The sequence below is a fragment of the Canis aureus genome, chromosome 13, assembly GCF_053574225.1.
Source record: "Canis aureus isolate CA01 chromosome 13, VMU_Caureus_v.1.0, whole genome shotgun sequence".
NCBI lineage: Eukaryota > Metazoa > Chordata > Mammalia > Carnivora > Canidae > Canis > Canis aureus.
The window spans coordinates 24,121,519-24,133,303 of NC_135623.1; the positions used below are offsets into that span (position 1 = coordinate 24,121,519).

Sequence of the window (11,785 nt, forward strand, 5' to 3'; positions counted from 1 at the left end):
GCTGAAATAAGGAAAGAGGGTATCTTATTTCTATAACTTGATCCAAATAGGATAGTGAGTGGAATTTGTAAAACACTAGATAGAGCACAGGTAATTGAGGTAACTGGCAGTGAAAGCAAGGTGCCCTCAGGATTCTGGAAGCAGAAAGAAATTAAAACATAGTAAATGGACATTTAGCAGTCATGAGGACCAATTACTTCCCACTTGTGGTTTCCTCTCACAGAGTTTGATGGGAATAAGTTACCCTCCAGAGCAGAAAGTAGCCTTCACCAGTGAATAGGAATTTGTGACATTGAGAGTCACCTTAGCCAACTGAAGCAACTTCAGATCACATGCCATACACTGCTAACACCTGCACTAGGGATAGCTTATAGATTCACCCTCTAAGAAAACATTCATCTTTCTTTTTTACAAAAGATTTTATTTATTTATTCATGAGAGGCAGACAGAGAGAAAGACAGAGACAGAGAGTCGGAGACACAGGCAGAGGGAGAAGCAGATTCCCGGTGGGGAGCCTGAGGCGGGACTCGATCCTGGGACTCCAGGATCATGCCTTGAGCCAAAGGCAGATGCTCAACCGCTGAGCCACCCAGGAGTCCTGAAAGCATTCATATTTCATTGTCATAACTAGTGTGTGCTGCCATGAAAACACCAGGTGTGGAAAAAGAGTTTTTATTTTATCAGATCCTTCTTAAGGCTTAAGTATTGCTGATGTTTAAGTGATATTTCCTTAAAAAATAAAACATTAATATAGGAAACTCTCAACAATTGGGCTGTAAGGGCAAAACTTTTCTCAGAACTAGGGTATTTTAAATTTGACTTTAGTTTTCCCATTTAAGCCCTATTAGAGGGGCACCTGGGTGGCTCATTGGTTGAGCATCTGAGTGGTTCAGCTCAGGTTGTGATCCCCGGGTCCTGGGATCCAGTCCCACGGTGGGCTCCCTGAATGAAGCCTGCTTCTCCCTCTGCCTGTGTCTCTCCCTCTCTCTCTCTTTTTCTGTGTCTCTCATGAATAAATAAAATCTTTAAAATAAATTAAAATACATAAATAAACCCTGTCAGATGATATTAACACCCAAGTTGGCACATAAGAATCTAGCCACATAACATACCCACATATTGAACTATAACATACCCACACATATTGAACTATATTTTAACCAACATCCATTTGCGATAAAAGTTCTTAGCAAACTAGGGATAGACACAAATATCTTTGATCTATGAAGAGATTCCAATTAGCAATAATTGCACCTCAGATAAGCCTCATTGGCTATGACACTGCCGTTGTGCAAAGCTCGAAACATCTTTGATCTGTAAAGAATATTTTCAAACACCTGCATCTGCATCACACTTGATGGTGACAGTGAATGCTTTCTCCGTAAATTAAGAAATAGGACAAGAATTCTGGTCTTACCACTTCTATTCAACATTGTATTGGAAATGTCAGTGCAATCAGGCAAAGAAAAGAATTAACAGGAGTGCCTGGGTGCCTCCCTTGTAGGCTCAGGTCATGATCTCAGGATCCTGGGATGAAGTCCCAGAATCAGGTTCTCTGTTCCATGGGGAGTATGCTTCTCTCCCTCTCCCTCTCCTTCTCCCTCTGTCCCTTCCCCTGCCACTCATGTGCTCTCTCTCAGATAAATAGAATCTTTAAAAATAAATAAACAAAAATAATCATGTTAAAAATTTTAAAATAAAAAAAGACTTTGAAAGATGAATGGAAAAAGAAGATGTGGTCTATGTATACAGTGAAATACTACTCAGCCATTAGGAACAACAAATAACCATCATTTGCTTCGATGTGGATGAACTGGAGGGTATTATGCTGAGTGAAGTAAGTCAATCGGAGAAGGACAGTCATTATATGGTTTTACTCATATGGGGGATATAAGAAATAGTGAAAGGGATTATAAGGGAAAGGAGGGGAACTGAGTGGGAAAAATCAGAGAGGGAGACAAAGCATGAGAGACTCCTAGCTCTGGGAAGCAAACAAGGGGTAGTGGAAGGGGAGGTGGGTGGGGGGATGGGGTGACTGGGTGATGGGCACTGAGGGGGGCACTTGGCAGGATGAGCACTGGATGTTATACTATATGTTGGCAAATCGAATTCCAATAAAAAATATACAAAAAATAATATCAATCAATCAATCAATAATAAACAGGCATCCTAATTGAAAAAAAGAAGGAATATTGTCTTCAATAGACATGACATGATCATCTATGTAGAAAATCCAATGTAATCAACAAAAAAGGTTACTACAATAAGTAAGTCTTAGAAGATTTCAAGATACAAGATCTATATATAAAAAACAATTGTATTTCTATAAGTATTAGCAACAATCAAAAATTAAGATTTTAAAATAATGCCACTTATAATGGCATCAAAACATACTGAATAGAGATAGAATTGATAAAAGATGTAAAAGACCAATACAATGAAAATGACAAAACATAGTTGAGAGAAATTAAAGACATAAATACCTGTAAAGATATAACTCATTTATGGGTTGGAAAATTCAGTAATGTTAAGATATCAGTTGTTCCCGAAATGATCCAAGGATTCAATGCAAATCTTAAGAAAAATCGGAGGGGATTTTTTTGGTAGAAATTAGATAGCTAATTTTCAAATTCATTTGGAAATGCAAAGGACTTACACTAGACAAAGTTGGAAAAACACTATTTGATTTTAAAATTTATTATAAACCTACAAATGACAAAAAAGGGGACATTTACATTAAGTTACAGATCAATGGAACAAAACAGAATCCAAAAAAGCCTTATATGAAAAACTGATTTTAAACAAAAGCATTTCAGCGGAGAAAGGATAGTATTTCTAATACATGGTGCTCAATTGAATACCCATATCAAAAAAAATATTTCAATGCCTCACAAAATACACAAAAATTAACTCAAAATGGGTCATAAATTTAAAAAAATCTAAAACTATAAAACATCTAAAAGAAAATACAGGGGAAACTCCTTGTGACCCTGGCTCAGGCAAATTTTCTTAAACACAACACCAAAGGACCCATAAGAGAACAAATTGATTACCTGGACTCCACCAAAATTAAAAATACCTGCTCTTGGAAAGACACTATTGAGAGAAGGAAAAGACAAACAACAGACAGGAGAAAATATTGGCACAAGTTATATCTGTTGAAAGATTTGCATCCAGAATATATAAAGAACACTCAAATATCAAAAATAAAGGACAAATGACCCAATAAAAATATGGAAAAATATTTGAGCAGACATTGAACAGAACATATACAAATGGCAAAAAAGCAAATGAAAATATATTCAATATCACTTCTCATTAGGGAATTACAAATTAAAACCACAATGAGCTACCACTATATACATATAGAATCACTAAAATTAAAAAGACCAACTATAGAACGCCCGGATGGCTCGGCAGTTGAGCATCTGCCTTCGGCTCAGGGCGTGACCCCGGGGTCCTAGGATCGAGTCCCACATCGGGCTCCTTTCATGGATCCTGCTTCTCCCTCTGCCTGTGTCTCTGCCTCTCTCTCTCTCTCTCTCTCTTTCTCTCTCTCCATGTCTCTCATGAAAAAATAAATTAAAATCTTTTTAAAAATTTTTAAAAAGAACAACTATACCAATGTTGATGATGATGTAAAGGTGCCAGCGCGCTCATACACTGCTAGTGTGAATGTAAAACAGTACAAGCAGTTTGGAAAAGTTTAGCAGTTTCTTAAAAAGTTAACCATTGGGATCCCTGGGTGGTGCAGCGGTTTAGCGCCTGCCTTTGGCCGGGGGCGCGATCCTGGAGACCGGGGATCGAATCCCACATCGGGCTCCCGGTGCATGGAGCCTGCTTCTCCCTCTGCCTATGTCTCTGCCTCTCTCTCTCTCTCTGTGTGTGACTATCATAAATAAATAAATAAAAATTAAAAAAAAAAGTTAAAAAAAAAAGTTTACCATTTATCTACCATTTCGTAAAGCCATTTCACCCCTAGCTATTTACCTAAGAGAAAAAAAGCATACAACGTCTTATACACAAATATTCCTAGAAGTTTTATTGATATTAACACAAAACTGGAAATAACCCACACATCCACTAAAAGGCAAACAAATGAACAAATTCTTGTCTATCTATACAATAGAATATCAGCAGTAAAAAGGAATGATCCATCATTAGATACAACATGGATGAATCTTAAAATAATTGTGTCGAGTGTCACGCCAGTCAGAAGAGCTAAAATGAACAAGTCAGGAAACAACACACTGTTGGTGGGAATGCAAACTGGTGCAGCCACTCGGGAACACAGTGTGGAGGATCCTCAAAAAGTTGAAAATAGAGCTACCCCATGACCCAGCAATTGCACTACTGGGTATTTACCCCAAAGATACAGATGTAGCGATCCAAAGGGACCCCTGCATCTCAATGTTTATAGCATCAATGTCCACAGTAGCCAAACTATGGAAGGAGTCCAGGTGTCGATTGACAGATGAATGGATAAAGATGTGTGTGTGTGTGTGCATGTGTGTGTACACACAATGGACTGCCAGCCATCAAAAAACTGATATCTTGCCATTTATAGTAATGAGGATGGAACTAGAGGGTATTATGCTAAGCAAAATAAGCCAATCAGAGAAAGACAATTATCATCTGATCTCCCTCATATGTGGAATTTAAGAAATAAAACAGAGGATCATATGGGAAAAGAATGAAAAATAAAACACAAGACAAAATCAGAGAAGGAGACAAATCATGAGACTCTTAATCATAGGAAACAAACTGGAGATTGCTAGGGGAGAGGAGTGGGGGCACTGGGTAACTGGGTGATGGACGTTAAGGAGGGCACGTGATATAATGAGCACTGGGTATTATATAAGACTGATGAATCACTGACTTCTACCTCTGAAACCAATAACAACATGTTGACTAATTGAATTTAAATAAAATTTAAAAATAAAAAAATATAATTGTGATGAGTGAAAGACACTAGATCAAAAAATACATGTTATGATTATATATATATATATGTATATATATATATATATATATATATATATATATATATATATATAAAGGTATAAAAATGCAAACATCTACAGTGAGAGAAATATTAGGGGATACCTGGAAGTGATGTCAGGGAAGGGTAGGAGGGAGGAATTGCAAAGGGGCACACTTAGGGAAGTTAAGGATAGATGTGTTGGTTGATTAATTAATAAAATGATCAATTGATTGGTTAATATGTCATCCTTCCTGAAAGAGATTTAAAGCAAGGAAATATTTCAACCTACACAGGAAAAAAAAAAACCCACAGAAATTAAGCTAGGCCCCAAGGGAAGTGAGTAATAAGCCTAGAGATGTCTCCTGACATGGTTTTCCTTTCAAAAACAATAAATGGATCCTCAAGGATCAAAAAAAACGGGGGGGTGCTTACTTCCTGACAGACTCTGCTTATAACCTCTCCACCCTTCCACAAACACAACCAAGGGTCCTTACCACAACCACTTGCACTTCTTTTCTCCCCTCTGGTTATTGCCGTCTCTCTAAGAAAATTTAAAAAAAGAAGCTTTTGAGAAACTTCAGTTTGGAATTCCCTTTGCTGATTCAGGTAAGAATGCTACGAAGTGTTTAGAAGAGCAAAAGTCACAACCTACTAGCTTTCACCCACAGCCCTCCAAATTTGCTACAGCCGGTCACGTACAACCAATTATTTCTTAAGCATTTTCTGGTCAGGAAACAGCCAAGATATCTCTGCAGGCATTTATCTCATTCAGTAATCTTTGGACCAGCCCTCTAAAGAGGCATGATTATGCGCATTTTATCACTAAAGAAACTGAGTATTAATTTCCTATGATCAATAAAAAAAGCTCTTGACTCTGGATCCTATGTCTTGTCTATAACGCACAGCTGTCTACCTCTCACTCCAACCAGGAAAATTATCCTGACTTTTCAGTATTTTCTACCGATTACCCAGTATTACCGATGTGCAGGCCCTTCACTGAGACTGTACAACCTAGCTGACGGAGGGAAATGAGTTGTCTCGAGACATGTCTGGGGGGCTACAGAGACACGGGGCCAGCACGTGGACATACCAAGATCAGGAAATGCCTTTCTTGAGCTGTGTAGCCCAGGACCTGGTTCACTCACTTAGCCGTCTTAACCTTTTCTGAGTTGACTAATTTAACAAGTAAACCAAAAACAAAAAAACAAAACAAAACAAAAAGATGACTGTTGTTAATTAACTCAGTCCATTAACTCAGCCTGGGATGGTAAAGACACTGCTGTTGACAGCACCCTCTGCAGTCGCGCAATGGGAATTGATCAGTTTGGGGTTTTTGTTGTTGTTTTGGCAGCTCCTGCTCAGACTCGTGACGGGTAAACATCGCAGTTCTCTTCTGTGCAGAGGAACTAAGTGAAAAAAAATGAGTAGCAATACAGGCCTGCTAGATATACAGGATTGAGCATAAAATGGTGGTGGCCATTCCTGTTTTCTAGAACACCTTGGTGAGACTTCCTGACACAGAATTCCTCTTTTCAGAGGTATGGTTTTCTTCAGAAGCCTAAAGTGATGGGTTTTTCTGTTTTTAGGAAGTTATATGCTGATGCTGCTTGGCAGATGGTGGGTGAAGGAACAAAAGTGGAAGCAAGGGTTTCTGTTAGGTTGCTACTGCAGAAGCGCAAGGAAGGGAGGATGCGGTCATTTAAACTTGGGAGACAACAGTGAAGACAAAGAGAGTATATGACGTGAGTCGTAGTTGAGGAGCAGAAGGTTCTTGCTGATGAACTGGATGTGAGGGGAAAGAGGAAGGAGGAGAGGAGACATTAGACTAAACCAGGAAAAGTAAGTTCTTGTATATTAAGCCATTCAAAATGCTGAAAATATTTTGAGGTAATGGACAAAGTGATCATTACAAAAAAATCGGCTTTTAGAAATATCCTGCAAAGTACTTTGATTAAAGATGCCCCAACCTTAGGGGTCTGGCTGGTTCAGTTGGTTCAGCCTCTGACTCTTGATCTCACCATAGATCTTGATCTTAAGGTCTTAACTTTAAGCCCCAAACTGGACATGGTGCCTACTTATAAAAAAAAAAAAAAAAAAAAAAAGGAAGCAATACTCTAACCACAATTAGTAATAAATTACTCTGAACTATTGAAAACTGAACAGCTTTTCTAAGTTGATACTAAAACTGTTAAGACTAAAAGGGACTTTTTTTAATTCTATGGAATTTAAAGTCCATAAGCAGCTTTCACATGTTAAAGCGAATCTTATTTTGAGTCACTCCTTCCATTCCTTGGCAGTTAATGTATTGTCCACGGCTTCAATATTTGTTAACAGCCCCATTCAAAGAACAAACATTTGGAAAAAAAAAAAAGATTACTTCAGAAAAGACTACATTCTGATTATGTTCACCCTGAATGAGAACAGTGTAAGGTGTTGCAAATGAATATTAAATATTTTATGTCTGGTTTAAGTTTGCCTTCAAAAGATGAATACTAAGTATCTGAAACGTAAGCTCAGTTCCAAGTCACGTGTTCTGAAATTCAAAGAGGAAAGGGCATTTAGAAAGTGTGAGTTTATGGTACAAGAACCAGAACCTGTTCCTCCCACAGCTGAGGCACTAAAAGACCCGCTGTAATATAAAACATAAACTATCAGGATCTTGGGAAATTTTATTGGCCACATGAGTCCCCCATGGCATCAAAATCAAATAAAATCCAGAAATAGATCTTGCTCAGAGAGGGAAGCTTTTGTACAGTTTATAAATTCCAAACATTACTCAGTTTGCCAGTTTCCTATCATAAATCTTCCTTTTAAATCAACACAAAAATATACTATCATCAACTACTTCCCTCCTGACACCTTCTGCCATTTTATTCCAGAAATTTTATTGTTTTGAATACTCCCAACAGACCACTGTCAGACTCCTTGGACAACTATGCAGGCTCTGAAAAATAATTTGACTAATTAATACTCCATTCTAGATAATGGAAATGGATTTTTTCATGTTTCTTAGACTTACCTTATTTACAGAGGCTATAATACCAAGACCCAGGATTCAGGGCAGGATTATTTAACAAAGGATGTATATTGTGTGTTTTTCTTAGCTCAGCAAAACATAAAGCCATTATGCAAATATATAACCATCTAAGGTCATCCTGACTTGAGGTGCTCCCAAGCAGTGACAAAAAGGGAGAAAAAATTAAAGTTTTCTCTTCTTTTCAAGCTTATTGCTACATTTACCTTAACATTAGAGCAATTGTATCAGGTTCCACTGGAATATATCAACTGGAATAGAAATAGAAAATGGATTTTGTGGAGTCGTATCCCCCTCCCAGACAAAGATCCGTTTCCACAAAACCACAATAATCCTCATCCTATCCCTCAGCTGTATCTATCCTAGAAGGCTGGGGAACTATATTAACAGAAGTGAGCTGCAGCTATTTCCTACAATTTGAATGTTTTACTCCTGAAATTGGTGGGTTGCATTACCAAATAGAATCGATGAGTTTGTTAACTACCGCAAAGCAGTAACGTGATTCCAATAGTCGCAGGGTTCTACTGCTCCAACAACACACAATCTGAGTCACCTTTGCTCACAAGTAGCTGTGTTAGGGTGAACGCTTTCTGGGAACTGAAAAAGGTGCATTATTCATTCATTTTTATGAGTATTTATTAAAAGCTGTCTAAGGGGAATGCTACAGCTGGAAGGATCGAGAGGGAGAGGATAGTAATTAGGATGAAGCATGAGGCAGGATTCTAGGGTACAAGTGATAGTCTATTTTTAAGATTATATTTATTTATTTGACAGGGAGAGAGAGAGCACAAGCAGGGGAGTAGCAGGCAGAGGGAGAGGGAGAAGCAGATTCTCCGCTGAGCAAGCAACCCATGCAGGACTCGAACCCAGACACTGGGATCATGGCCTGAGCCAAAGGCAGACACTTAATGATTGGGCCACCCAGGCACCCCATGATAGTCTACTTCTTGACCTCAGTGGTAGTTACTACGGAGGTTTATATATAATGATTCATTAAGTTATAAGTTTATGTATTAATCATGTTTGCATATATTTCACAATAAAGAAACATCTGTCTATCCACTGATATTCACTGGCTTCTTGTGTTTTTCAGTCCAACAACTAAGCTAGAACAGTATTTCAGGATTAGACAGAAATAGTAATTACTAAGATATAAGTGTTTATTGCATTCCACAGAGTGGTTTCAATGCATATCTGGATCCGCATCCATACATTCAATAATGTGATGGTCTTTCACAGCTCCCAGGCCCATGAAAGTCTCCAGCACCACCAACACATCCAGCACCATCTCCGGCTTCATCCTCCTGGGCTTCCCTTGCTCCAGGGAGGGGCAGCTCCTCCTCTTTGGGCTCTTCTCCGTTCTCTACCTCCTCACCCTCATGGGCAACGGGTCTATCATCTGTGCCGTGCGCTGGGACCAGAGACTCCACACTCCCATGTACATCCTGCTCGCCAACTTCTCCTTCCTAGAGATCTGGTACGTCACCTCGACTGTCCCCAACATGCTGGCCAACTTCCTCTCTGACACCAAGGTCATCTCCTTCTCCGGGTGCTTTCTCCAGTTCTACTTTTTCTTCTCCTTGGGTTCTACAGAATGTTTTTTCTTGGCTATTATGGCGTTTGATCGGTACCTTGCCATCTGCCAGCCTCTACACTACCCAACCATTATGACAGGACGTCTCTGTGCGAGTCTTGTGGTCAGTTGCTGGGTACTTGGTTTCTTCTGGTTCTTGATTCCCATCATCATCATCTCCCAAATGTCCTTCTGTGGATCCAGGATCATTGACCACTTCCTATGTGATCCAGGTCCCCTGTTGGCCCTCACCTGTACTAGAGCCCCTGTGATAGAGTTAACTAGCTCCACCTTAAGTTCTCTGCTCTTGTTTATTCCCTTTCTCTTTATCATGGTGTCCTACACTCTGGTCCTGAAAGCTGTGTTGAAAGTCCCTTCTGCAGCTGGACGAAGAAAGGCTTTCTCCACCTGTGGGTCTCATCTGGCCGTGGTTTCACTGTTCTATGGCTCAGTGATGGTCATGTATGTGAGCCCAACATCTGAGCATGAAGCTGGGATGCAGAAGATGGTGACTTTGTTTTATTCCATAGTTACTCCACTTATCAACCCTGTAATATATAGTCTAAGGAACAAAGATATGAAACATGCTATGAAGAAATTACTGAGAACATAAAAGTAAGGGTCTTGATTTAGAAGATTTGGGGACAGAATCTGTTTTTATTTTCTTAGTTAAAAAGAAAACTGATATCATTCAGAATATTGTCTGCATCATTTTTGAACTTTATACATCATATAGTTTATTTCCTAAAACTTATGGGGCCATACAGGATCTCAGAGATGCACTTCATCTCACTAATTTTATAGTTGATAAAGTCATAGATTGAAAAACTGAACTCAGTTTGTTGAAGAAATAGAATTTAAAATCTATCCTGCCAATTTAGTACGAAAAGTGATGCATATAGAAAGCATTATGAGGTTGCGTATTGGTTGACTGAAATGAGGGGTGGGGTTAAGTTGTAAAAGGTGGCTGATTGCTCTCTACATATGTACATGTTCTTTGAGATGGTTGTCCCATATTTTTTGTATATTGGAATAAAAATTTCTATAAATTATCATAACTGAAAGTAGATATTCTAAATTGTTTCACTGCTATCTTCAAAACTTTACCTTTAGAAGATTGCTTAAGACAGGGGCCATGAAACTTCAGGAAAAGGGGGAAAAGGAAATGTGCAATATACGGGTCTTGTTGCTTCCAACCACCAATACCAGATTATTCTTTTCTGTGAAGGCAGTAGAAAGACCTCACTTTCATAAGTTACTACTTTTGATATTTTCTTTAAGGATACTTTTCATTAAAGATCCTCTCATGAGGTATTTAACTGCGAGCTGGAAGGCTAAGGTGCTCCAGTCTTAGTTCTTCAGTGAGTTGTGTGAACTTAGGCCAATCACTTAACCTCTCTATGCTTCAGAATCCCTATCTTGTAAGATGAGAGACTACCCCAGAGGGTTGTTGTAGGGATTAATTAGATATAATATCTGTATAGTAGCTAAGGCTCTTAAAGAAGGCATTATATAAATACAAAATTGTATCTATTAAAGTTGGTTTATTTGTGGATAAAATATATCTCCTGCCAAGCCTCTCCACAATGGTTGAAGAGAATAAAATAGTTTTATTATTGAACAAGCATTAAAGCAAGGGAATATGCGTATCACAGCAATTGGCTAAGAGATGGCAAAGACATATAGAAATCTCATTCCTTTATGTATCGAGCAAATACAACTTATTTACATACATGTTTTCAAAATAAAAAATAGTCCTCAAAAAGACTTGACAGCACCCTTGTCACACATAGTTCATCCTAGATTCACTTAGTAATGGGAATGGCCATCTGTGTTTGCTAATAGGCTTCATACAACGGAAAAATAGACCTATGTCTACTACCTGAGACAGTTTTGCAAGTTGGAAATAGGCCAACAAAGCTAGGCTCATACACTCCCACAGAAAGGGGGAATTGGGGCACTACCAACTTTGATTATTACATTTCAAAGAGACTTCCTAGGTCCTTGACAAAGACATTCCTGAGTCATGAAGCTAGCAAGAGTCTGACATCGATTTTTAAAATTTTTACATACATTTCAATATTTAAAATATTACATTCAGAATTTATTCTTCTATTTTTTTTAAATTTTTATTTATTTATGATAGTCACACACACACAGAGAGAGAGAGAGAGAGAGAGGCGGAGACATAGGC

The 11,785-nt window shown here is 38.5% G+C and overlaps 1 protein-coding gene and 1 non-coding gene across 2 annotated transcripts; one reads left to right on the forward strand and one right to left on the reverse strand.

Annotated features, from left to right (window-relative positions):
* Positions 1-1,161: 1,161 nt before the first annotated feature.
* Positions 1,162-1,299, reverse strand: LOC144282763 (U4 spliceosomal RNA). Its single transcript, XR_013351207.1, has one exon. It is a non-coding gene; the product is annotated as a U4 spliceosomal RNA (small nuclear RNA).
* A 7,936-nt stretch (positions 1,300-9,235) lies between these two features.
* Positions 9,236-10,205, forward strand: LOC144281575 (olfactory receptor 11G2-like). Its single transcript, XM_077844384.1, has one exon. The coding sequence runs from the start codon at positions 9,269-9,271 to the stop codon at positions 10,202-10,204; it is 936 nt and encodes a 311-aa protein (XP_077700510.1). The 5' UTR covers positions 9,236-9,268; the 3' UTR covers position 10,205.
* Positions 10,206-11,785: the final 1,580 nt, after the last annotated feature.